The sequence below is a fragment of the Alligator mississippiensis genome, chromosome 1, assembly GCF_030867095.1.
Source record: "Alligator mississippiensis isolate rAllMis1 chromosome 1, rAllMis1, whole genome shotgun sequence".
Classification (NCBI taxonomy): Eukaryota; Metazoa; Chordata; order Crocodylia; family Alligatoridae; genus Alligator; species Alligator mississippiensis.
This window is the reverse complement of record NC_081824.1, coordinates 426,636,355-426,664,186: the sequence shown is the minus strand read 5'-3', so window position 1 is coordinate 426,664,186 and position 27,832 is coordinate 426,636,355. Positions and strand designations below refer to the sequence as shown.

Below are 27,832 nucleotides of genomic sequence, written 5' to 3'. Positions count from 1 at the left end.
GTGCTCCCCTGCTTCTCTGGTCCCAGAGTTCAGTGCAGTCCCTGCCTTGGAATCTCTGTTCTCCGCTCTAAATGCTAGCGAAGGTATCTCCCTGTCCCATCTTTGATGCAAATGAGACTAGGGGAGTTGCCTTAATCCTGTCACCCTTGTCCACAGGGATTTAGGTGCATCTCCCACTGCATCTTCATTGCTTTTTGTAAGATCTTCTGATCAGTTCTGGTTTAGACAGAGGTGGCAGGGGGCATTCTTCATGAGTCAGACAGGCTGGGTACTGTGCCAGGGATCCCCAGAAACACAGAGCTGGCAGGTAACAGTCCACAGACTATGTCTGAGGGGTCTGTAAAAGATCAGGGTGACACGTAGGGGGTGCACATGGGTGCACATGCACCCCCTGAGCGTGGCTGTGCATCCCCTACATAAAGGTGCTGCCAACATATCAGCAGCACCTGCAGGCAGTCACTGCTTGCCACTGCCCCCCACCTCTGCTGCCGACACCGCTGGCAGCCTCTGCAGGTGGTCACTAACCCTTGGCCAATGCTTGCCCCCCCCCACCATTGACAGTGCTGGCAGTGTCTGCGGGAGCTCCCGCTTACCACCACCATGCTCCCGCCAATGCGCTCCCACTGTCACTTCGGCGTGCCCCCCTCCCAGCCGCTGGGGCCATGCATCATTCATGTAAAAGATGACTTTGAAAATAAAGTTTCAAATCCCAGACAAGACATCCAGGGCTCCTACAGATGTGTTCGGTGCCTTCTCCAATGTGCTGGAATCCAGTGCTCTGGAGCACAGAAATTGATACGCTCCAGCAGCCTTGTACATCACATGTGTCAGCATCCCTGTGCATCTCTGCACTGAAAACATGGTGGCAGGGTGCTTTGAAATAAAATATGTTCAATGAGCTTTAGTTCAAAGCACCCCACAGCCATTTTTTCAGCACGGGGATGCTGATACACGTGACGCCTGGGCACTTTAATTAGTGTGGCTCACTCATTAAAGCGCTCAGTGCTGTGTCCCACAGCACATGTAAAAATGCCCTCTGTTTCCAAAAGGGTCTGCACCTCCATTTAAAATTTTTTAGGAGTCCACAAATGAAAAATGGTTGAAGGCCACTGCTACACAGCAATTGTTCTCAACCTTTTCAGATTTAAGGTCCACACCCCCGTCCATTAGATTCAAGGCACTCCTTGAAAAATTCCAGCTCTTAGCTTTCACTCATTTTTTTACTACAGAAAAAAAGAGCAACTCTTCTGCTTCAAGTAGCTCAGGAAGACTACAACAGGTCAGGATGTTTTTGATAATACGGATTCCTGCTAAAAATCTTTGGGTTTATTGTGTGAATCACTGCTAATATAGCACAGCACCCTGTGGCACCCTTAAAGGAATCTTGTGGCACACTGGTTTAGAATCACTGTTATGGATCAACCACCCTCGCTGGATCCAGTTCCCCACCAACTCAAATCAACCACCAGCCTTCACATAAGACAACAGCTCTCCTTTTGGTTCTTAGAGCCTTAGTCACACAAATCTTTTACCACCACTTGGTGATTTTGGGCTACCATCACTGTAATAGCCTGGGTCTTTACATCTCCCACACCTGTAACAGAGGTCAAACAATATGTTACAGGCCCTGAATTTTTCTCTCCCTTCAATCATCCTTGCCAGTAAAGGGGTGTGAAGCTCTGTATTATGTGTCTCAGATGTGCTCTGTCTGTTAGTGAGAACCAAACTAAGATCTTTATAAGCAGTGTGTGAGCATCAGTGTATGCTAGGTCCTGGTTCTGGTCTTTCACCCATGGTGGATTCTGTACCCACAGCATCTTTTCTTTCCCTTGCCTCTATAGCAGGCATGATGATTGTTTTTAACCAAACCCAGCTCTTCCTACATTTTCCTCATACCAGATTGTGACCATGATACTGACCACAGCAACAGGTCACATGGTCAACCATGGCTTTTGCCTTTCAGCTCTGTCATTGCAGATAACTGCTCCCATATCACAGAAATCTACTGACAAACACACTCTCCTCTCACTTTTCATTTTTGCCCTTTTTGTCTCCAAACTATAGCAGCAAACGTGACCAAAAATATTACTAACATTTTTCTAAGCTACCTGAAGCACATCTGCCTTCAATCTTAAGAGAAGCTATATGTCTAAACCCCTTAGAGAATTTCACAGATATCATCTCATAGGTTTGATCTCAGTTAGAATAAAGGTCCTGCTCTTATAAGCTCTCTGTTTGCACGACCGTCATTGAAGTAAATGAGCTACAGAAGACTGCAGCACTAATCCCTTTATAAAAGAGCTTCTACACAAGCACAGAAGTGACTCTCCAAGGGGAAACAAAGCCTTACAGACAATTCCAACAGAAATATTCCAGCATCTTGGCTCAGGTGGCAACTAATGAACATATTATGGAAATCAGATTCAAAACTTAGCATAAAAAATGGATCCTACTGCTAACAGAAACAGTCTTGTAGGGGAGAGTAATGCACACCAGCTATTACAAAGTAACAAAGAACAATTTCATTGCAACTGGGGACTGTTTCTCTCCTCTGTAAATAAATCCATATTACTAACTTGCACTGAACGAGACTTGCTTTTTTACCCTCTTCTTCCATTTCTTTCCCTTCCATATGAGCTACGTACAATCTAATTGTGCTAATATTTATCATTAATATTATATATTTTCACCACTTTATCTTTGTATTTACTGTTATTTCTAATGCATTTCTTTCAACACTCTGAAAGACACCCAACATATCTTTGTCCTCTAGGAAGACAGGCGGCCTACAAACACTAAACCCCACCCCCCAAAAACTTGCTTTAACAAAAGAAGCAGCATGTTATTTTGAGCTGGCTAAGCAGTGCCTGTATAGATCAGGTGCTTCAGCAGGGCTTTTTGGCACTTTATCTAATAGCTGATTCAATCAGCTATTAAATAAAAGCACCAAAAAAGCCACACTAAAGCGCCTGATCTTTACAGATGCTGGGCGAGCCAGGTCCAACTAACATGCTGCCTCTTCTGGGCATGTGCTGGGCTCAGTGCAGGAGTGTGGCAAATTTAAAGTAAAGCAGCTTTTTTTTTTAACATCTGCAAACAGCCACCGAGTCCTTAATTGTCAATGTTTCAAGTCCTTGGCATCCTGTCCTCTTGGTGCCAGTGCAGGAGGAGAAGAATTTGAAAGCATGATTTTCAGGGCTACTGTCAATGGTACTCATTCAGGGCTGCCCAAGCATGTAGCTAATATAGAATCATAGAGGTAGGGTCGGAAGGGACCTTGTAGATCTTCAAGTCTGACCCCTGCCTGGGCAGAAGGGAAACTGGGCTCAAGTGACCCCAGCCAGGTAGGCATCGAGCCGCTTCTTAAAGACCGCCAGGGTAGGAGCCAGCACCACTTCCCTTGGAAGTTGGTTCCAGATCCTAGCCACCCTAACTGTGAAGTAGTTTTTACAGATGTCTAATCTAAACCTACTCTCCAACAACTTGTGGTCCGTTATTCCTTGTTATCCCGGGGGGCGCTAGGGGAAACAAGGTCTCCCCCAAACCCTTCTGGTCCCCCCTAGTGAGTTTATAGATGGTCACCAGGTCCCCCCTCAGCCTTCTCTTGTGCAGGCTGAACAGGTTCAGGTCCCGTAGCCTCTCATTGTAGGGTCTGCCCTGCTGTCCCCGGAACATGCAGGTGGCCCTCCTCTGGACCCTCTCAATGTTGTCCACATCCCTCTTGAAGTGGGGCACCCAGAACTGGACACAGTACTCCAGCTGCAGCCTGACCAGTGTCGCGTAGAGGGGGAGGATCACCTCCTTGGCCCTACTCGAGATACACCTGTGGATGCACGATAGGGTTCGGTTAGCCCTGCCGACCGTGACCTCGCATTGTCGGCCCATGTTCATCTTGGAGTCAATGATGACTCCAAGATCCCTTTCTGCCTCTGTGCTCTCAAGAAGGGAGTTTCCCATCTTATAAGTGTGCTGCCGGTTACTACTGCCCAAGTGCAGCACCCTGCACTTGTCCGTATTGAAACGCATCCTGTTTTTCTTAGCTCACCCCTGCAACCTATCCAGGTCTTTCTGCAGTCTTTCCCTCCCTACAAGTGTGCCCACCTCACCCCAAATTTTGGTATCATCAGCAAATTTGAACAGGTTGCTTTTCACCCCGTCGTCCAAATCGCTGATAAAGAAATTGAACAGTGCAGGCCCAAGGACCGAGCCCTGGGGGACTCCGCTGCCCACTTGCCCCAGGTCGAATATGACCCGTCCACCACCACCCTCTGAGTACGACCCTTCAGCCAATTTGCAATCCATCTGACCGTGTAGGCATTGATGCCACAGTCGCCTAGTTTTTTAATGAGGATGGGGTGGGAGACAGTGTCAAAGGCCTTGCTGAAGTCCAGAAAGACTACATCCACGGCGACACCTGCATCCAATGCTTTTGTGACCAGATCATAAAAGGCAATCAGGTTGGTCTGACATGACCTGCCCCTGATGAAACCGTGCTGGTTGCCCTTGAGCGTCATCCCCGATGCCGGCCCATCACAGATGTGCTCCTTGATGATCTTCTCAAAGAGTTTCCCCAGGATTGAGGTAAGACTGACGGACCTATAGTTGCCCAGGTCCTCCCTCCTCCCTTTCTTAAAGATGGGGACCACATTGGCTATCTTCCAATCATCTGGCACCTGGCCCAAGCACCACGAGCACTTGTAAAGCCATGCCAAGGGCCCAGAAATAACCCCTGCTAGCTCCCTCAACACCCTGGGGTGGAGAGCATCTGGACCTGATGACTTGAACACATCCAGCCCCTCCAGAAACACTCTAACCCGGTCCTCCTCAACCTTAGGTCTTGAGGCGTTCCCCTCGAGTCCATCTTGAAACACGGTGGGGGAGTCCTGGTCCCTGCACAAGAAAACGGAGGTGAAGAATTTGTTAAAGAGGTCTGCCTTCTCCTCTGGTGCAACCACCAGATTGTCCAGCACATCTTGCAGGGGCCCCACATTTCCCAGCGCCTTCTTTATCCTTCCTATATATTTGAAAAAGGACTTTTTATTATCTTTGATCTTGGACGCTAGTCCTAGCTCTTTGTCTGCCTTAGCTTTCCTAACAGCCCCCCTACAGGCCCGAGCAGTGGAGGTATACTCTTCTTTGGAGATAGCCCCCCCCCCCTTCCACTGGGTGTACGCCGCCTTTTAGGCAACCAGGCATTCCCGGACATCTTTGGTGAGCCAGGGAGGCTTTCAGGCACTCTTGCCTCCCTTGCTTCTTGTTGGGATTGTCACCCCTTGGGCCCTGAGTGTCGTCTCCTTAGGGAACGACCACTCATCTTGGGCACTGAGTTCCCCTGCCCTCGAGAACCCCAGCACCTCTCCTATGAATATCCTCAACTCGTTGAAGTTGGCCCTCTTGAAGTCTAGGGCTACCACCTTGCTGCAGGCCCTTGACACCCTGCACTGGATGATGAATTCCAGCAAGCGATGATCGCTGTCACCCAGGTGGTCAAGGACCTGGAGCCCCCTTACCAGATCATTGCCTGTGGCCAGGACCAGGTCCAACAGGGCATTTCCTCTGGTGGGACTGTGCACCTCCTGGGTTAAGTGGAGGTCCTGTATCTCGGCCAGGAACCTCCTGAAACGGTCCCACCTGGCTGACTGCTCCTCCTAGCAGATGTCCAGGTAATTTAGATCACCCATGACAACTACATCCCTTGCCTTAAGTGCCTCTGCAAGCTGGCCCAAAAATTCCCAGTCCAGCTCCTCCCCTTGGTTGGGGGGTCTGTAGTAGACCCCCACTGTTAAATCCCTCTCCCCACGACCCCCTTGTATCTTGACCCAGAGCACTTCAGCTTGCCCGTCCTCTGACCCCATTTTGCTGGCAGAAGACATGTATTGCTCTTTGACATAGAGCGCCACACCCCCTCCCTTCCTTCCTTCTCTATCCCGCCTGTAGAGCCTATAGCCCCTAATGCTAACTGCCCAGTCATGGGATGAATCCCACCACGTTTCTGTAATCCCTACTATGTCTGGGTTTGAACTGGCTATTCAGAGGGCGAGTTCCTCCTGTTTGTTCCCCATACTCCGAGCATTAGTATACAGGCATTTAAGGCCTTGCATAGCTGTGCTTGCCACCCCCCGATTAGGAAGACTATCCGGACCCCTGTTTCTCACCTGGGCGCTCCTTGCATGTGTCACCTGTCTTGCTTGGGTGGCGTCTCCTCGTCTTCCTGCGGCCCCCTCCCCCAGCGAGGCTAGTTTAAAGCTTGCCATACGAGATCAGCCAACCTGAAAGAGATGACACGCTTGCCTTTAGGAGAGAGGTGAAGCCTATCCCGCCCCAGCAAGTCCTCCGCCCGAAAGCATGGGTCATTATCTAGGAACCCAAGGCCTGCCTGGCAGCACCAACTCCGTAAGCACCGGTTGACCTTGCCAATGAAGGCCTCGTGTCACCGTCCCTGCCTACTCACCGGAAGGAGAGAGGAGAATACCATTTGAGCCCCTGTCTCCTTAAGATTGGCCCCCAGAGCCTCAAAGTCCTTCATAACGCGGTTAGGGTTTCCCCTGGCCACGTCATTCGTTCCCACGTGGATGACCACCATGGGGTACTGGTCTGCAGGTTGGATGTAGGCTGGGATCCTCTCCGTGATGTCCCGAACCCGAGCCCCAGGCATGAAGCAGACCTCCCGCATCATGTGGTCAGGCCGGCAGATGGGACCTTCCAGCCCTCATAGGATGGAGTCTCCGATGACGAGGACCCGGCGTTTCTTCCTGCTGGTATTTGATCTCTGCCTATTCCTTGTCACGTGGGGAGTGGCATCGTCTCCGCTGGAGGCCTTTGCACTGTCTTCCTCCGTCACAGCTGCCAGGGCCTCAATCCTGTTCCCCAGGTGTACCTGGGGAGCTTCCACCACTGTAGGCTGAGCAGCTCTGGATCTGGACACCTTTTGCCACTCCTGCATTGGATGCATCTCCTGTGGGGGCTGTACAGTGGGCGACCAGGCCTGCAGAGAGCAGAAATAGGCATCAATTTCATCCTCTGCATCCCAGATCCCCCTCAGCCTGCTCACCTCAGCCTGGAGCTCCCTCATCTGCTCCTCCAGGGCCCTAAGCCGGGCACAGGAGGGACAGGCAGGGGGACCACCAGGCCTCCCCCCCAAACCCCACCAAGCCCCCCCCACAGAAGAGCCCATGGCAGGCGGCAGCGCCAGGGTGAGGCCCCTGGCAGCGGTGCTCTGTATCTGCACCACGTCTGCAGAGCTGCGTCTACTGCTCTCTCGCTTGCTGGAGGTGCCCCTCTGGGCTGCTACCTCGTGCCCGCCTTACGTGAACGCCAGTGCAAACGCTGGCACGCCCTTACAGAGCGCGCCTTTTTGCGCGCACTGTTTGCGCGCACTGCCCACGCGCAGCTCGGGAGCGCGGCTCCCTGTTGGGCGAGCTAAGAGGGCTCTGAAGGGCTTCCCCTTCAGATCCACCTCACCTGTGCTCTACCCTCTGCCCCACTTACCTTAGGGGGAATCAGCTGTTGCTGCCCCCTCTGTCTGTCTCCTCAGCTGCCCCCTCTGTCTGTCTCCTCAGCTGCTCCCGCCGACGTTCGCCACCTGCTGCTGGTGCCTCCGCCGCCGAGGTAAGGGGGCACACGTGCATGTGTGGCACACATGCACCCTGCTCCCTCAGCTCCTGATCCCCAACTGCCGGTGGTTCTTTCCAACCGCGGGTTTTAAAGCCCGCGGTTTGAAATTCCCACCGTTGGTCCTACAGCCAATCACACATTCCGGCTAGACCGGAAGTGCATGCCGGGAGCCCCGCCCCCTACCAACCCTCCTGCTGGGATCCCAGGGTGGCTGGCAATACCACCCCCAAAGGGGCTAGCTGGAGCTGCCCCCTGCTTGGGGGAAAGGTTTCCACTAGCCCCCGCTGCTTGCCTGTCTGCCCACGCGCAGCTCGGGAGCGCGGTTCCCTGTTGGGCAAGCTAAGAGGGCTCCGAAGGGCTTCCCCTTAAGTCTCTCCCACCCTTATGCACACCTAAAGTCCCTCCCACCCTTTTCCAGGGGATCTTCACAATTTCAGCAGCCCAAAGATATCTTCACTGTCATCCAGGGCCTGACAGAAGAGTTACCTTTATATTATGTAAAACACATGGTAGTAAAAACAGTAAAAAAAAAACCTTGGTTGTCAGTAAAAAGTTAGCAGATTGTCAGTAAAAAAAATTATTGGATTGGCAACCCTGGCATAGACTAGAGTAGGCCCTAAGATGTATGAGGTAGCATTTGCTATCAAAATTTGGATAAGAGAAGCAGCGGAAAAGGAAATGAGCAAGTGAGAGAATGTCAGAGATGCAAATAATTTTAGAAAGTGTAAGCAAAAGAATTAGGCTTAAAGTGCATTTAGTAGTTTTATGCCAGTTAGATATGGTTTAGGACAAGATATAGCTCAAAGAGGGGATAAAATAGGCATATGAATATTAATTAGAGTAGAACTTATTAGGAACGTTTTTAAACATTTTGGCCTAATTGAGTAAGGTTTTTGATACTGAGCAAGGCAATTGGGTGTACAACTATGGGTTCACTTTGGAGTTTTTGCTCTTCAGCCTTGAACTTTAGTTCTGCTGAACAGCACATCTGCAGATGAACTGAGTTAGGAGCTCTTCCAGTATTGTAACTAAGGTGAGTGCCTGGAGCTGACTGTGCAGGGCAGAAAAAAACTTCTGCTGCGACAGCCATACAAGCACACAGGTGGCAGCTGGAAGCTGCTGCTGCCCCTGTGTGTTTCAGCTGACTGTGGTACCTGGCTGCATAGTTACACCTCTGTGCTCTTCTAAAATTTAATCTGAAACCTAGAGGAAAAGCCTGTTTCCCTAATAGGCTGGCCAACTGTCAGAGGCTTTTTAAGACTTTAGGACTTAAAGAAATCAACTTTAAATTCTCTCAAATGTTAATAACATTATTTCTTTAGATGAATGCACATTTTATACATTTTAATCATTTGTTTGATATTATTTACCTGGACCTGTTTGATCATGTATATCTCATCTGTATTTCGTTATTAAATTTGCTATTAAAATGTACTTAAATTTATGTTTGTGAGGATATAATTTTGGTGGGACTGGTTCCTTGAACCTTTCTTGGTTCCCAGAATATCTGGGGAGGGGAGGGTGAACAAAGGTTAGGTTTAGATGTTTTTCATGTCTAAATGCAATGGGTCAGTTTCTTAGCTGGTGTAAACTCAGGAATTCCTTCAAGTTAGTAGACCTGTGCTCACTTATACCACCTAAGGATCTGGGCTTATGCCTAAACCTAAGAGGTTAAGCACTTTGGGACCGGGGCCCACAGCTTCTCCTGTTCTGCCCTTAAATGCCATATAAATAAATGATAAGGAAATCAACTCAGCTATATTAATATGTAGTATACAAAAGCTCCAAGCCAACATGAGGTAAATTCCCTATCATCCTACCAAGCAGGTAAAAGGATGTCTGGCAGAGAATAATTAAACAGGGCCACATGATGTCGGAGACCAGAACATGGTAGTATAGTAGTTAAAGCATCTTGATATGGCTTCAGAGCCCTGAATTCAGCCTTGTTGTAGACTTGTGCCAATGACTATGACTCAGCTATAAATGGGTACCTGGTGAGTCAGGCCAGGGAATCGAAGGTAGTGAGATATGATGCTTAGCCATGTTGCTTCTTTATGTCCCACCAGCTACAGAAATTAGCATGTCTTAATCATAGCATCATAGTGCTTAGGGTGGGAAGGGACCTAAACAGATCATCAGGTTCAACCCCCTGCCCCAGGCAGGAATGGGTGCCGGGATCATATCACCCCAGCCAAATATGTGTCCAGCCTCCTCTTGAAGACCCCCAAGAGAAGAGAGAGTACCACCTCACTTGGGAGCCCATTCCAGAGCCTGGAAGCCCAAACTGTAATGTCTCCTGATGTCCAGCCTGAACCTTCTCTCTAACATTTTGTGGCCATTATTCCTAGTAACCCCGGGTTGTGCCTGAGGGAACAGAGCCTCTCCCAATTCTCACTGGTCCCAACTTTGTGAGTTTGTAAGTGGCCACCAGATCCCCTCTCAGCCTTCTCTTGTGGAGGCTGAATAGGTTCAGGCCTTTTAGCCTCTCTGCCCTGCTGCCCCTTGACCACGCAAGTGGCCCTCCTCTGGATCCTTTCAATGCTAGCCACATTCCTCTTGAAGTGCGGCACCCAGAACTGGACGCAGTACTCCAACTGTGGCCTGACCAATGGCGCATAGAGGGGAAGGATCACCTCCCTGGACCTGATGCATTTGTAGATGCATGACAAGGTGCGGCTAGCCTTACTGACTGCTTCCTCGCATTGGCAGCTCATGTTCATCCTGGAGTCAACAATGATTCCAAGATCTCTTTCTGCTACCATGTGGACAAGAAGGGAGTTCCCCAGCCTATAGGTGTGTTGCTGGCTCCTTCTCCCTGGATGTAGTACCCTGCACTTGTCTGCGTTGAATTCCATCCTATTCTCATCCGTTCATCTCTGTAATCTGTCTAGATCTAGCTGGATTCCGTCCCTCCCTTCCAGCGTGCCCACCTCGCCCCACAACTTGGTGTCGTCAGTGGATTTGGACAGCGTGCATTCCACACCCACATCCAGATCGCTGATAAAGATGTTGAACAGTACAGGCCCCAGGACCGAGCCCTGGGGGACTCCACTGCCCACATCCCTCGAGGTCAAAAATGACCTGTCCACCACCACTCTATGGGTGCGACCATATCTAGCCAATTTGCCACCCATCTGACTGTGTAGGCGTCAATCCTGCAGTCACCAAGTTTTTTTAAGAGAATGTGGCGGGAAACTGTGTCAAAGGTCTTCTTAAAGTCCAGGAAGATGGCATCCACCCCGACACCCTCATCCATGGACTTTGTGACCTGATCATAAAAGGAAACCAGGTTAGTCAGGCAGGATCTGCCTTCAATGAACCCATGTTGGTTGCCCCTGAGCATTACCTCTCCTGCTGAGCCCTTGCAGATGTGCTCCTTGATAATGTTCTCAAAGATTTTCCCAAGGACTGAGGTAAGACTGACTGGCCTATTGTTGCCGGGGTCCTCCTTTCTGTAAATGGGGACCACGTTGGCCCTTTTCCAATCCTCTGGTACCTGGCCAGTGCCCCATGAGCGCTCATAGAGCCCTGCTATGACTCCTGCCACTTCTCTCAGCACCCTCCAGTGAAGAGCGTCTGGACCTACTGATTTAAACATGTCCAGCCCCTCCAACAGTTCCCTAAAATGACATCACCCAGTAAGCCATTAAGCTTGGATATACCTTTGACATGAAGGTAGTGTTTGTTTCAGGGCTCAAAACCTCTGAATAGGCTGGGAAGAAACAAAAAGAAGCTGACCAGGACAGAGCAAAATCTGTGCCTGTACTGGCTGATGAACAAAGAAAGCTAAATTGCTCCCTTTTGCAACTAAGCTGAAGTCAGTGGAATTATACCAGGGCTGGGACATTCCTATAAACTGAATTATTTGCTGAAAGTTTTGCTGTTGAGTGAAGAAAAACCAGATCTTGGCTCAGAGTGAACAGAAAGGCTTTCTATTTACTGTTTCTGCTTTTTGTAAATACTGGGAGCATCCACACGTGCAATTAGCACGACTGAATAAATTCCGGTGCAATTTGCACCAGAGTTTATTGCTCCTGGGCGCAGTGTTTACAAGTGCGTCTGGAACTGCAGCACATTGAACCAGGGCGGCACAGCCCTGGCTGGCAGAGGGCCCAGGGGTGTCAGCCTGCCAGCCCAGAGCTGCTTTGCCCTGGCTCAACATGTTGCGGAGTGGATGGCTGGGGCAGGAGGGTGCTACAGTGCAGAGCTAGCCAGCAGGTAGTCCCTGCACTGTAGCAGCCTCATGCCCCAGCCAGCCCCAGATGCAGTTTACATGTGTGTTGCGACACAGTAAATAACTCTGCCATAGGACAGTACTTGTGTCAGGCAGTACTCCTATGGCAGAGTTAATTAGTTTACTCCAGCCTAATAGCACCATACATATAGACAGTGACGCTTTACTGTTGAGCTAATTTACTCTGCAGTAAAGTGCACATGTTGATGTCCCCACCTTGGCATGAACCTATGCCAAGCAGGGACATAGAAGGGCAAATCCTTAAGTCTTTACTCCATTTTTGGCTCAGCCAGCACTTTGTTTGGTGAACTAAACAGATTAAAACGAACATGTAGCGGCCCAAATAGAGACATATGTTAGCATCTGTTACCTTCTTTTATGTAAAAAAAGTTCAACCCTGGGTTAAAAAGTTTCTTGAATGATTCAGAAGTCACTATTTTCTTTTTGATGCTGAATTTTATTTGCTCTTTTCCATACAACTTCTCTTTTCCCCGTTAGTGGCCTAATTCCTGTTGATTTTAGTAGACCTGAATAAAGCCCCTTTTACCTTTAGTTCTTGCTTTGCCTTGCTTCTGCCTCTACTTTTTTTGCTTTGAGAAAAGAAAAAAAAGACTTAGTCCTGTGACAACCTGAACATCCTTTGTCAGATGCCCCTGGATTCATGGTGAAACTGTGAACTCATAATCTCAGATAATATTTGATTGATGGCTTTGAAGGTGGGACCAAAAAAAAGTCAATAAAGTCTAATTTGAACAGAATCTCTGCTGTGCTTTTTTTTTATATTTGCCCTGTGGGATACTTGGCAATTTTTCACACAGAGAGTTGACTTATCACACACAGCACTTTAAAATAACACCAAAGGAATTAAATGGTTCTTCTTAACAAAATAATGTGAAGCAATACATCGTGTCTGTTTCCATTTGCTACAATTTCATAATCCCTCAAATACGCAGCCAAACCATAAGCAAGAATTAAGTTTTAAGCTATTTAGGAAATAATTAGACTTTTTATGATAAAATCTGATCTACTGTATTTGAGGAGGAGATGTAAAGACCCTGGTCTCAATACTAGTGCTACTTGGAATTAGACAAAGGCATCCCCAAAAGACTTAAGGCCTTGATTCTCTTTTGCATTAGAGCTTCTTCCCACTCTTCAGGCAGTACTGAGGGAGACTGAAGTGGCCATAAATGAGACTGGTTTACAACATCACAGGAAAGGCTTTTACATCACAGAGTATCAGGCCAGTTTGGGGTTTTTTTGCGGGGGGGGGTTAGTGTTCTTGAAACTTTTTGCTTGTCAATATGAGCAGGTTCCCCTTATCTACTTAAGGTTCACTATAGATTGCTTCCCTTCCAGCATACAGGATCATGATACAAGACCAACAGCATGGTCCAACTGAACTATGTACTGAACTCTCTCCATGTACTGAAGGTCATTCAGCTGTCTGCCACCTGTGGATGTGCTGAGTAGCAGTACAGCTCTGCCTCACAGGGTGCAGATCAAGCAAAAGTATGTGTCCATTTATGGACCCAAATATAAAGATGGTGACAGGACATGAGAGGAAGATCTCCATACAAGTGATAGTGAGCACTGACCCCTCAGCAATGTTTATGCCATTTTCTCTTATGGCATCAGCACCCTTATACACTTTATAATTTTTATTTTAATTTTTCTGCCAATTAAATGCTATTTTAATACCGCTGATGTATATAAGACAATTCTGTGAAGCTATTTCATAACAGCACCAATAAACATCAATTAGTATTGAACCAATATGCAACCAGGAAATCATGGGGTGAATTTGCTTTGCATGGCAGAGAGAAAGAGAGAGTGAATGATAGACAGACTTTTTTTTTTTTTTTACATTTTAAACTTTTATTATACAAAAATTAAAAACAAGTAGTGAAAGTGCCAAGATATGTGGCCCTCCCAAGGGCTGAGCATGAAACACTTGCCAGTGACAAAAAATACCATGTCACCAGAGAATGAAGCCCCCTCCCTCATGCCCCTTATGGGGCTACACATGTAAGACCAACCAACTATCTATCTTCCCCCTTGCAGAGTGCCCACCTGACCAAGGGCCCAGTGTGACACAAATGATCTCATGCTTTGTCGCAAGGTGATGTGTCCACATTCACATGACGTGCCCAAGCCAGGAAGCTGAAGAGTTGGAGAGCATCACTGGACCAGCCGCTCCGAGCCAGTTTCTGTGGCTTCTCAGTCGCCATCTTTGCCTGGCCCAGCAGGAAAGGGCAGCCCACATTACAATTTTAGAAAGCAGGGCCAGTGCACACAAACACACTCACTTGGCGTCTTATTGTTAAAAGTAGTTAAAACATGTTATCACAGCCAAAACAAGCCCGGAAGAATTTCCCAAGCATGCATACCAAGAGAGAGATGCAGGTAAGAGACATAGTTCCCAGTAATCCCACCATGCATACTAATAACGAGTATGCAAATAAACTTCATAGAGAAGTTGTCACACCAAACAGAGATATATTAACAGGGTTACACCAGTAATAGCAGAGACCTGGAATTGACAACCAGCAAGATCTGTCCCAAGCCTATGTTTTTAAATTTCTATTTACACTAGCTAGAAGCCTAGCTCATGAAAGCCTGCTTGCAGTTATACCAGTCTCAGTCTAGAATAACTCTGCGGATGTCAGTGGTCAAGTGCTGACAGTGCCTTTTGCCTCAAAGCACACACTGATGTTTTAAAGAGTTCCAAACCTTAAACTGTAGACCTGTGCAACCTCTCCTAACCACCCTTACTTTTGTAGACTTTTTTTTCTTCCCATAATGTTTCACTGCATCCAGTAACATAACAGAGTCCTCAATAGGAATTTTATTCATTATGAAAATTTTAGAATTCCACATATCATCAAGAATATATCAGTTATGTAACTGGCAATGTGCTGAAATGAGTCAGTCTATGAATCATGAAAGATAAAACTAGAAACCAAGCCCCATTATGCTCTGTTCTTTAACAATACAGAGTTATTTTTCTGTCACATCAAATTAATTTATGCTCTTATTTTGTATTATAGCCAATCTTTTACCGTTTTCCACCGAACTGAGCATTGTCTTACTTTGTGTCACAACCCAAGTGTGTATTCCTTGGCAATTTGCAATGCAACCCGATGTTGTAGAAAATGGAGCAGATTGCATATTAGCACCAACATAGGCAGCAAAGGTATTAATACGCTTTGCTTTAATTTTTCATTTTTATTAACCTTTGTGTTGCAGCAGCATTTAAAGGCCTTAACCAGATTAGGATCCCATTGTACTAGGGACTATACAAATGTTTAGTAAATACCAACCCTTGTGTCAAAGAAAGGCCAACTAAAATATTTCTTAGTGGCTTTTTCTTGAGTCCTTTGTTTTCATCCAGGGAAACACTACAATAAGCTGACACTGAAAAGGTGAGAAAAACAAAGACCCTGGGTTTTAAAGCACATTCTCACACACACACACACACACATTCATGAGCACATGACTGCATGTGCAAATCAGGTATTTATGAATGCACATGACTAAAGAGATACCTGGCTGCAGCCTCACATCAGGTATCAGGTACCTACCTGGCTGTAGTGATTAGTACCTAACCTTGACATTTCACCAATCACATGTTGGCATTTCCTTCCCATGGCAATGCCAATTTTAATGACAAATAATGTTGTTTGGGACTCTGCAGCAACAAAGCTTAATGGAAGATTAAAAAAAAAAAGTGATGAAAACATTTCCATGCATTATTCAGTGAATGCCAAATGGTTTTTCAGATCACCACTTCTTGTTTTTGTTTCCATTATATATATTATGATATATAGAGAGAGAGAAAGAGAGAGAGAGAGAGAGAGTTTACTCAGGCTGGAAATGCTCTTCCAGGCTTCCTGTCTGAATTGAGCCAAGACTACTGTCCCACTGCACTCTCCTTGGACTACTTTGGTGGCAAAAAGAGACATCATTTGGCTTTATTTCTCTTGCTGCAATTATCTCTGTGCTGGGAAAAGGTAGAAAGCCCATAAGGTCAAATCCTACACCACTGCATTCCACAACCAACAGGGCAGAGGCTCTAACTATCTTCAGTCTTCAGACCAGGGGTGAGCAATTATTTTGGCTGGAGGGTCGCTTAATGACTTTTGGTGAGCTGTTGAGGGCTGCAAGGGTAGCTCCACCCCTTGATAGATGCCACATCTCTGATCACCATCTTGGGAACAGAAGTCCCACCCCCTAACCCCTGACCTTTGCCACCAGGTGTCCCTCCCCTTGCCTTCAGAGTACTTCTTTTGGAAGGCCGGGGGGGGGGGGGGGGGGAGAGGGATTACCATCTTGGAACCAGAAAAAGAACCAAATCATATACTAAAAATCAAACATCTCCAACAGCATATTTCAAAAAATATTTCTGTCTGGATTTACATGCATTTGCATAGTGAATATAGAGGTAATTGCATAATAGCTCAAAATAAAGTCTTGTTCTTGTATATTGTGAGTTGGGGTGTGTGGTATGTGTGGATGCATAGGATTTGTGGGTATGTGGGGGGTTGTGAAGGAGTGTGGGAGGCAGGGGGTTTGTGGAGGGGGTGTGGGGTGGGTGAGGGAGTGTGTATGGGGTTTGTGGGAGTCTGTGGGCGTGGGGTTTGTGAGTTGGTGTGTGCCCCCCCCACCACACACACTCCCATGGCGCACAGCCCCTGCCAGTGGCAATAGCAGCAGCAACAGGCAGCAGGCCCTCAGAGTGCTCGTGACCCATGGCAAGCAGACCCCACCTCAGCAGTGCACATCTCCAACTAAGTCCTGGGAGCTGCATGTGGTGGCACAGAGCCGACCCACTGGCACATGCCTTCAGGCCAGACCGGGCCACATGGGGCTCCCAGTGCTACAGTTGGGAGCCACACATGGCAGTATGGAGCTTGCCCGGCCTGGTGGTATGTGGACCAGGAGCCATCTAGATCATCTCTTAGGCTTCTTGCAGATGTTAAAAAAAACCCCAAACCAAAAAACACACTTTACCTGAAGAAGCAGTGTATTACTTTGACTCAACTCCACAGCATCTGTATAAATCAGATGCTTCAGTGGGGCTTATTGGCACTTTTAGCTAAAGCTGACTCAATCCACTATTAGATAAAGGTGCCAAAAAAGCCCCACTAAAATGCCCGATTTATATAGACATTGGGCAAGCTGGGTCCAACTAATGTGCTGCCTCTTCTGGGCGTGAGGCAGACTCGGTGCAGGAGCATGCAGAATTTAAAGTGTCGCGTTTTGGGTTTTTTAAATGTCTGCAAACAGCCAATTTAATTACTATTATCATCTAGTTATGATTAGAGTAGCCCAATGACTGCTCTGACCCACTTGAGGCTGGGAATCAACAGCCAGCATGCTAACACCTCCATTTTATGTTGTGCCAAGCTGAAATTCTTTCCATTGTATTTGTGGGTTTGGGACAGGGAGTGACAGGAAGCAGAAATAAGTTAGAAAGTGAGAAAAATGGATGATTAAAAATAAGACAATTGGAACTGAGAGGGGGAAAATATCTCTCTCTCCCAGGAAATTGGTTTTCAGTCAGCTCTGTGAGCTCCAGCTTGCTGGACACTATACTAGGAAGTAAGAACAGAGACCCTGGCCAGATTGCTCACCATCAAAGTTTGTGACAAGGCTTAACAGGTGAATGACAGACAAACAGGGCTGTGGGCTGTGTGAACACAAAACATACACATTTTTGCATAGCCAGCAGTTTTCTTGCCCTTGCATTTGGGAAACCAGCATTCACTCTGGGACAAAGTGATACAAAGTAATAGCTGTTTTTTTCTGTGAGTAGAGGAGAAACTGACCCAGAGGCTGAAGGAAGCCTGGGCTTGCCTCAGATGCATGGTTTGTACTTTAAGGACCACTTGTCTCAATCCCCCAGAGCTGACAGGTCCCCGTGTCACGTCTCTAGAGTCCTGCATGGAGCTAAACCAGTAGATGGCTGCTGCTGCTTCAACACTGTGGAATCAGAAAAAATATATGCCTTAAACTTTGATTATTTTAGTTATAAGATGACATAACCGCTTTGTGTAGAATTGCTGGCTCGGTACAGTAGAACAGATAAGGGCAAGTGTTTGTTCTTTGTAACTCTTCTGCAAATGCTTTGCTCACCGCGGCCTTGAAGGTAGAAAAAAAAAAAAAAAAAGTATGTACAAAGTAGATTTCCAGGTGCAAGAAGGAGGTTTGTGAACTAACCCTATCTCCCCCATAATTCCCATCCTGATAACAGCAAAGAAATAATGAAGTAATATTATAGCCGCTTTTCATGCTAATTTCACTATATGATCACGTGAGTTGTAAGCGACTGTTAAAAAGTATATAAGCCTCCTGATTTTGCTCTTGGGGGGGGACCCCTTCCAAGTGCTTGGGAAATCCATGTCACTTTGGAACTCCCCCTACAGCTGTAGTTTCTTTTGAATAAAAGCTTCTGCTGACCTGACCCAAAAGTACTCTGTGTGTGTTTCCACGACAATTCCTGGTGCCGTGACTCGGATCCAGAACACAGGCTGAGGAAGGAGGACCGCAGGCTACCCCCCCCCGAACCCTGAGGCGCCAAACTTGAGAGGTAAGAGACCTAATTCAAAATCTCTATTGGGGTTTCGGAGGAGGACTGCCTGTAGGCTCCCAACTTGGCCGTGGTAACTGGATCTGAACCTTGTTAAAACAGGTCAGTCTGAACCTTACTGCTGGCTAAAATTTTCTGTCTGGTAAAGGATCCCATTTTGTGTCTGGTAACGTACGTTTTAGGGAGAAACTGTTTGAGGCACCTTCATCCAACAGCACATCGGGCTTGTAGTTAATTAACTAAGGCGGTGTGGGTTAGGAGGTCTGGCTGACTGAATAAATGTGCATGTGTGTGTGTATTTAGAAATATGAGCCACTGACCAGGACTGAGACTACGGTTGGGCTCAGCCGCCCCAATTCTGCCTGACAGGGCAGTTTTGAAAGCAAGGGGGCCCAACTGGAACCTCGTGACCCAGTGGACAGGGCTTATTGAATGAATGTGTGTGTGTATTTAGAAATATGAGCCACTGACCAGGACTGAGACTACGGTTGGGTTCAGCCGCCCCAATTCTGCCTGACAGGGCAGTTTTGAAAGCAAGGGGACCCAACTGGAACCTCGTGACCCAGTGGACAGGGCGTCTGAGTGATTTTGTCTTTTCCAAACCCCTCGTCCCAGTAGCTTCTGCCGAAAGCAGGAGTGAAAGGATCCCTCTAGTGTTTCCCTCCCCATTTCCATTTTATGAGCCGGTGTCGGGTCAGAAGCCTTTTGTCTGGGCAGTGAAAAACTGCGGGGCAAGGCACCGAGCGGCCCGGACATCCTAAATAAGCCTCTCCTACGTCTCCCTGTGTGACTGAAAATGGGAACAAGTCAGTCTAAACAGGTTCCTGTCCCCCCTAAGGGGACTCCGGCGTACTTTATGTACACACACTATTCTCCCGAGACTTGCAAGTACCTGGATAAGTGGAACTGGTATACTAGGGATGATCCTGTGAAACATTTTCCACAGGAAGGAACATTTGATCAGGATAAAATAGTGCACTTGAGAGGGGCGTTAGAGTCCCGTGGATCCAAAACACCACAAAACCAGTGGGACGCGTTCTTTTATTGGTATGATGAGATGTCCAAAAGGCGGACAGAATCTCAAACTAGGAGCCTAAAAGACTCTCAAGAAAAATTAAAACAGCAGTTAAAAGCTGTTCGGGAGAAATTGGCTGCTCCCCCAAATTACACGCTGGCCACCGCTCCAATGTATCCAGCATTGCCCGGGGCGCCCCCACCACCGGAGCCAGCAGAGGATATCCTTGACCTTTGTTCGAACCCCGCTCTCCTGGGACTCCCACATCAGCAACAACCGGTTCAACATCAGGCTGCAGCCCAGGCTAGTGACCCATTAGCTGAAGCTCCTTCAGTAAATCCATCCACGGAGCTTAATAGTCCGGACTCATCCACCATATCTGCCACTCAATCATCACCAGTGTGGCAATTTACTCCTGGGTCACAACCCACCACAGGTGTATTTAGAAGAATGGGAATAGGCATGGAAAGATCTCCCATCAATCTGAGATCCCGAACTGCACAAGTTTACCCCCTAAGACAAATGCCAGGCATTGGCACCGATGGACAAAATATAGTAACTGTGCATGCACCCTGGACTCCAGGTGATCTCTACAATTTAACTCAAAAGTTCCCAAAAATCAGGGAAGACCCAGAAAAATTTCAGGAAGAATTGCAGACTGTTATAAATTGTTATAATCCAACATGGGCTGACATTAATCAGCTCATGCGATCCATTTTGCCCAAGGAGACTATGCTACGTCTGTACGCTGCCTGTACTTGGCCAGATCAAAACCCAGGGATTGGCCAAGACTTTATTGACAAGAGAAATGCTTTGGTTCAGGCAGTTCTCACAATTTGCCCAAAAAAGGCAGACTGGACCAAAATAAATACCTGTAAACAAAACAAAAATGAACACCCCAGTGACTATTTAGAACGCCTCAAACAGGCATTTGAACGATACTCAGGAATGGATAACCCAGTCGGAAATGCTAAACAAGCAATAGTGGCAGCATTCGTCCGGGGACTTAACCCTAAAATTGCTGAGAAAATTCAAACAGTAATTATTGGCTGGGAAACTAAAGATTTGACCGAAGTCCTTGCTGCGGCTAACCATTTTCATAACAAATTGGAACGGTCTAAAGACAGTGCCGAGTTTAAGTTAATGGCCTTACAGATTTCTCAGTTGCAGGGTCCAGGTAGAGGAAGGGGACGAGGACGGGGAAGGGGAGGCCCGGGTAGATTCAGGGGAAGAGATAGATCCTTGAGCCCACAAAACCCAGGCTATGGGAACCAATGTCATTATTGCAAGCAAGAAGGACATTGGAAATCAGAATGCCCCAACCGCCCCGGCCAAGGACCCAGACCCCAGCCCCCACCTCCACTTCCTGTCAATTTTCCCAGTGTTGAATAGGACAGCCTGAGGGACAGTGACATCATTGCTCCTTTGCTTGCTACTGACCAATCTGGTCCGTTTGTTGAATGCCTTATTTCTGGTAAACCTGTCTCCTGTCTTGTCGACACCGGAGCGTCCCGCTCCACGCTAAAGGCTGCTGAGTTTCCTTTTCTACCTTATTCTCCTGAAACTGTAAATGCTGTCGGTATAGGCGGACAACCTATCCCACATCCCGTCTCTGAACCTGTCTCCATCTCTATTGGCCCTTTGTCTGAAAATCATGCCTTTCTTCTTAGCCCCTGTGCACCTGTCAACCTTCTTGGTAAGGACTTGCTGTGTAAACTGGGATGCGTGATTTATTGTAGCCCAGATGGTGTTTACCTTGAGGTACCGGAACATAGGGAAACCGAGCTTGTGGCTTTGCTAACCCAGGAGTACTCTGATTCTGACACTTCCTTCTTGCAAGAGGAACTGTTGGCACGAGTACCTCCACAGCTGTGGTCCACCCATGCGAATGAAGTGGGGCACATGCTGAGTGCTGAACCAGTGCGTATCATCCTGAACCCTGCCAAGCCACTTCCTCGTGTCCCACAGTACCCCATCTCAAAGGAAGCTGAGGAAGGGATCAAGCCTGTCGTTTCCTCACTCCTTGAGCAAGGGATTATTGTCCCAATACGCTCCCCTTGCAACACACCTATCCTACCTGTCAAAAAACCTGGTAAAGATACGTATCGCTTTGTGCAAGATCTTCGAGCTGTAAATGCCGCTGTGTTACCCGCTTTCCCCGTGGTCCCTAACCCTGCCACTATTCTTTCCTGTATCCCTTCAGATGCTACATATTTCACAGTAGTGGATCTTTGTTCTGCTTTTTTCTCTATCCCCGTTCATAAGGATAGCCAGTATCTGTTTGCATTTACTTATCAGGGATTTCAATATACCTGGACAAGACTCCCTCAGGGATATACAGAGTCCCCAACCCTGTTTTCCCAGATCCTAAAAAAAGATTTGGATCCTATCACGTTCAAAGGGGGGTCCACCCTTGTTCAGTACGTTGATGATCTATTGTTAGCCTCACCCACTTTAGAGGCCTGTGAGCAAGATACTTTGACACTCCTCACAGCTTTAGCTCAGAAAGGCCACAAGGCCTCAAAATCTAAATTGCAGCTCTGCAAGTCTAAGGTACATTATTTAGGGCATGATATCTCAGCAGGAGAACGACACCTTTCCCCTAGTAGAGTTGAAGCTATCCTCAACATTCCCAAACCTATGACTAGAAAACAGATGAGGGGATTCTTAGGTGCAACGGGTTATTGTAGACAGTGGATCCTGGGTTATGCTGCTTTCGCAAAACCCTTGCAAGCATTCACTCATGATACCACCCCGGAACCCCTCCCTTGGACTCCTGAAGCCGAACAAGCATTTGTGGTCCTTAAGCAAGCCCTCACTCTTGCTCCTGCTCTTGGACTTCCTAATTATAAGAAACCCTTTACCTTGTTTTGTCATGAACGGGAAGGAATCGCTTTAGGAGTACTCACTCAGCTGCATGGTGAAAAGCATCGCCCAATTGCATATTACAGCTCTGCCCTTGATCCCGTAGCTGCGGGACTTCCTCCTTGCCTCCGTTCAGTTGCAGCTGCTGCCTTGTTGGTTGAAAAGGCAGATTCTCTAGTTTTGGGACACTCTTTAACCGTTGCAGTTCCACATGCTGTGATGGCCCTTCTGCTCAAGGGCAAAACTCAGCACATTTCCAATTCCCGTCTTACTAAATATGAGAAACTTCTACTGTCAGCTGCAAATGTAACCTTAAATCGCTGTTCAATTCTGAATCCTGCGTCACTTCTGCCTATTGCCTCTGATGGTGAGCCTCATGATTGCCTGTCTATCACAACTCAATTGTTAACCCCTCGAACTGACCTCACGGACATTCCTATCCCGAACTCTGACCTTGTTTTGTTTGTTGATGGTTCCTGTCTTAGAAATGATGCAGGCAAATTAGTTGCGGGATATGCAGTATGCACTCAGTATGCTGTTTTGGAAGCCTATTCTTTACCCCAAGCTCGTTCTGCTCAAGTTGCTGAACTCATTGCTTTAACACGTGCTTGCATTCTTGCAAAAAATCAAACCACAACCATTTATACTGACTCTAAGTATGCTTTTGGTGTTGTTCATGATTTTGGACAAATCTGGAAACAAAGAGGGTTCCTCACTTCATCAGGGACCCAAATCAGTCATGGTTGTTATGTAAAAGCGCTCTTAGAAGCTGTTCAATTGCCTCTTGCTATTGCTATTGTTAAATGTAAAGCTCATGAGAAACCGTTTGATGATGTCACATGAGGAAATGATCTGGCAGACCGTTCTGCCAGAAATGCGGCCCTTTCTGGCCCACAGGCTCCTAACTCTGTTTTTGTTTGTTTTTCAGCAGACCAGTCTCCTTTGGCTAGCCTTTCAAGTCTGGCCCTTCTTCAAAATCAGGCCCCAAAAAAGGAAATAAATGACTGGCTGCGTGCAGGATGTTCACTGCACCCCGACTCTCTCTGGCGCTCCCCGGACGGCCGCCTGGTGGCGCCTAGAGAGCTTTTGCCACATCTTGCTCGTTTAACCCACTCTGTGGCCCATACGAGCAAGGGAGGAATGATTGCTACAGTACAAAGAAATTGGTTTGCCCCAAATTTTCCTTCCATGGCACAACAGTACTGTAGCTCCTGTCCCATCTGCTTAGCTCACAACATTGGGCAACGGGTAAAAACGACACCCGCAGCCCATCCCCCTCCATGGGGACCGTTTGTAAATCTGCAAATTGATTTTGTGCAGCTACCTAAGTGCTGTTCTTATGAGTACATTCTTGTTATTATTGATGTGTTCTCTGGATGGGTGGAAGCCTACCCATGCGTACGTGCTGATTCCATCACTGTAGCAAAGAAATTGCTCAAAGAATTCATCCCTAGATTTGGATTGCCTCTCACAATAGATAGTGACCGTGGCACCCATTTCACAGGACAGATAGTAAAAAACATCTGCCAAGCACTCAACATACAGCAACACCTACACTGTAGTTATCATCCACAGTCAAGTGGTGCTGTAGAACGTAAAAACTCTGATTTAAAAACGCGCATTTCGAAGATTTGTGCTGAAACAGGCCTCAAATGGCCTGATGCACTGCCCATTGCTCTTATGCACATTAGAAACACTGTTAACAGAAAACATGGCCTAACCCCTTATGAAATACTCATGGCACGACCCATGAGGATGCCAGCTACACCACCTGTTGCCCCTCACCAAACAGACCTACAATTAACTGATGAAACTGTACTAAATTATTGCAAGGCATTAATGAAGTATGCCAGGTCTGTTCATTCACAGGTCCAAGAAGCCTTACCTCAACCACCGGATGTTCCCTGTCACAACCTCGAACCAGGGGATTGGATCTACGTAAAGGTCTATCAACGGAAAAACGCACTTCAACCCAGATGGAAAGGACCTTTCCAGGTACTTCTAACCACTAATTCTGCTGTTCGTTGCCAAGGTCACCAAACGTGGACTCACGCCTCGCACTGCAAGAAGGTATCACCTCCATTGGACCCCGAAGCAGCTGTATTCCAACCAAGGTTGGGATCTTTCCCTGAGGCCAAGGACAAAGACCCTCAGGACCTCACTCAGGCAAGTGAGGAGCATCAGGGTGCAAGTGCTAGTAACCTCTCCCCTGCACCCAACACCTCAGCCCAGCCGGATTCATCAGTTGAAGAACGAAGATATCATCTTCGGCCTCGAAGAAAGTGAATGCTCCCATTCGGAAGATCACCACCTCGATCAAGACCAAGAGCCGACATTATCAGTCCTTTAGGTAACTTGAGCCCAGAGGACGAAGAAAGACTTTGGCTGCCATCCTGGGTTTGGCTGGTAGTGTTCTTTTTCTTACTGGTGCTGGTTATGTTTGTTGTTAAGATTCTTTGTCCCTCCTGTATCTAAAAATGGCACTGATATCCTTATATATCACACTTGGGTATCTCAGTATCACCCAAGGGGGGTGGGAGAAAAATTTGTATTTGCAGATCTCCCATGCGGTGGCTCAAGCTGGAAATAAAAGTGACTGCTGGATATGCTCTCACAGCCCAGCACACCTACACCAAGGAATCCCAATGATCGGAGTACCAATATCCCTCCAGCAATGGGGAACAATAAACGGCGGCTTCGTTAGACACTACTCATTAGCTGCCCATCGGTCCGCTCCTAAAGAATGGAGGGCCGCCCCTGCTAACTGGATAATCTCCCCAAGAGTAGAGGCGCCTTTCTGTTACAGATCCAACAACACCGGAGCTTATAATAAAGCCACACCTGTAGGACACTACCCTCATTGCCTAACTACTCTAGATTATAGCCCTAGTAGCACCAGTGGAATCCTGTTGGGTAACGTACCCTCTCTCAATTGTACAGGATTCATGGTCTACAACTTTTCTAAGGAACCTCATGTTGCTCTCATTGCAAACAGATCAGAATTTTACATTCACTCCAATTTTACTTCTTGTAATATATCTCGGTCCAGCAGAATAACAGCTGAACGTGGACCGTCCTATACGATGCATATCAATCGAAAGTGCCGGATAGGGCACAACAACTGCCGAGATTTGAGTACCCTTTCTGCCCCAGGCCTTTACTGGCTCTGCGGAAACAGGGCTCATAAAATCTTGCCCTGGAATTGGGTGGGGGCATGCACTCTTGGACGTGTTATCCCTGGTTTCAAAATGCATAGTGCAATATATCTGGAACAAGTAAAAAATTTCAACCATCACATGAAAAGGGCGGTTAACCCCTTAGCTACCAGAAACACAGGGTTCCATCGATTTGTGAGAACCTTCATACCGTGGCTTGGAGTAAGAGAATTGGAACTAGCCATAATTAACATTTCAGCCACAATGGAAGCTATGGGAAATGCCACTGCGGATGCAATTCAGGCTCTGCAAAAAGAGATCTCCCAGATCTCACAAGTAACTATACAACACCGCATAGCCCTAGATTACCTATTGGTATCCCAGGGAGGAGTATGTGCCTTAGTAAACTCCACCTGTTGTGTCTATGTCAATCAGGACATGCGAATCGAAACTGACATTCGCAAAATCCGAAATCAGTTAAGGGTCCTACATCAAGTGGCCTCAGAAAATACTGACTGGGGTCTAGAAGAAATGTGGTCTTGGCTAACCTCCTGGCTCCCAGATTTTGGGGCCCTTGGCAAGAAAATCCTGTATGGAATATTGTTTGTCTTGATAGTTCTGATAATGTTCTATGTCTTAATGCAACTGATCCTCTGCTGCGTGAAAGCCAGCAGGGGAAGCTTTAGCAAGGCAAGAAAACCCACAGCAGAGTCTAGAATAATGGTGTTACAAAAGTGTGAGCAGATTGAAAGAAAACATGAAAGGCTGCATGATGAAATAGAGGGGCTCATGAGAATGGAAATTTAAGGCTAAAGTGAGACTAAATAGTCTCAAAGGGGGGGGGCTGTGGAATCAGAAAAAATATATGCCTTAAACTTTGATTATTTTAGTTATAAGATGACATAACCGCTTTGTGTAGAATTGCTGGCTCGGTACAGTAGAACAGATAAGGGCAAGTGTTTGTTCTTTGTAACTCTTCTGCAAATGCTTCGCTCACCGCGGCCTTGAAGGTAGAAAAAAAAAAAAAAAAAGTATGTACAAAGTAGATTTCCAGGTGCAAGAAGGAGGTTTGTGAACTAACCCTATCTCCCCCATAATTCCCATCCTGATAACAGCAAAGAAATAATGAAGTAATATTATAGCCGCTTTTCATGCTAATTTCACTATATGATCACGTGAGTTGTAAGCGACTGTTAAAAAGTATATAAGCCTCCTGATTTTGCTCTTGGGGGGGGGGGGACCCCTTCCAAGTGCTTGGGAGATCCATGTCACTTTGGAACTCCCCCTACAGCTGTAGTTTCTTTTGAATAAAAGCTTCTGCTGACCTGACCCAAAAGTACTCTGTGTGTGTTTCCACGACAACACTATTCTGGTTTGACAGGCCTCTGAGGATGATGAAGACAGAGGTGCAATAAGGCACCTCTGTGCCCTTGGCAGCTTCAGTACATGGGCAGTGCCAACTGCTGTGTTGCCAGCAGCAGGTCTTTTTCCAGTCCTGCCCCCCTCAAAACAAATCGCCCTGGGCTGCTGCTCTGGTTACCCCCTCTCCTCTACCAGTTACACTACTGGGGAGAGATGCTACACTGAGGGCTTGTGCTCAAGACTGAGAGCATTGTGTTTTTCTGATGCCCTTCGTCTATATTGCGCAGGTTCTCTACCAATGCAAGTCAGTTATTGTCAGCTATTTAGTTACTGTCACAAAGCGGGAAGATGGGCGCTGGCTGTAGCCTAGCTGTGACAGTATCCCAACAGTCAGTTGGCTGGGCTGGATAGGAAAGCAATTCATTCACATGAGAGGAGGCAAAATCAGTTGTGTGTCTGTCTGAGGTTAATAAACCATCAGTTAAATCTTGGGGAAGTCACTGAGTTGATGGAAGTTGATCAGGCTCTGGTCACTCCATAGTATGGCTACAACTTCACCTATGTTGAAAAAATGCCCTTCATCTGTGCCTGTAATTTTCCACAATTTTTTTCATTGCCCTAATAATCCTCAAACTCTTAAGAGGCAGCAGAAGCTCCAAGGGCCACTGGCATCATGATGCCCCCCTAGGAGGTTGCTTGGGTATTGGCGTGGAAGTGGGGGGTTAGGTGAGCAATGAGAGGGCAGGTTCAATGCTGGCATGCCCGTTGGCAGAGCAGAATGGGAATGATGCAGAATCTATTATATGGATTTTTGAACACAGCTTGATATTGTGACTTTTAAACAGCGTTCTTCCTATAAGGAAAATAGACTCCCTCCCCCGTTTTCTTCCAAGAGCTGTAGCTCGTTCTATGACTGCCTCAAGGTGCAAGCCCCATGTAATTTCTATGAGCTTCCTGCTCAATAAAGCAGGAGACAGCCCTACTTAGAAAGATCATTT

The 27,832-nt window shown here is 47.1% G+C and overlaps 1 protein-coding gene across 1 annotated transcript in view; it reads left to right on the top strand.

The window, feature by feature from the left end:
• Positions 1 to 26,801, top strand: part of LOC132246486 (syncytin-A-like) — a 42,674-nt gene extending 15,873 nt beyond the window's left edge. The window contains exon 2 of the mRNA XM_059719631.1: positions 24,187 to 26,801. Coding sequence (XP_059575614.1) covers positions 24,795 to 26,279 — 1,485 coding nt within the window. The 5' untranslated portion in view covers positions 24,187 to 24,794 and the 3' untranslated portion in view covers positions 26,280 to 26,801. The remainder of the gene's footprint in view (positions 1 to 24,186) is intronic.
• The last annotated feature ends 1,031 nt before the right edge of the window (positions 26,802 to 27,832 follow it).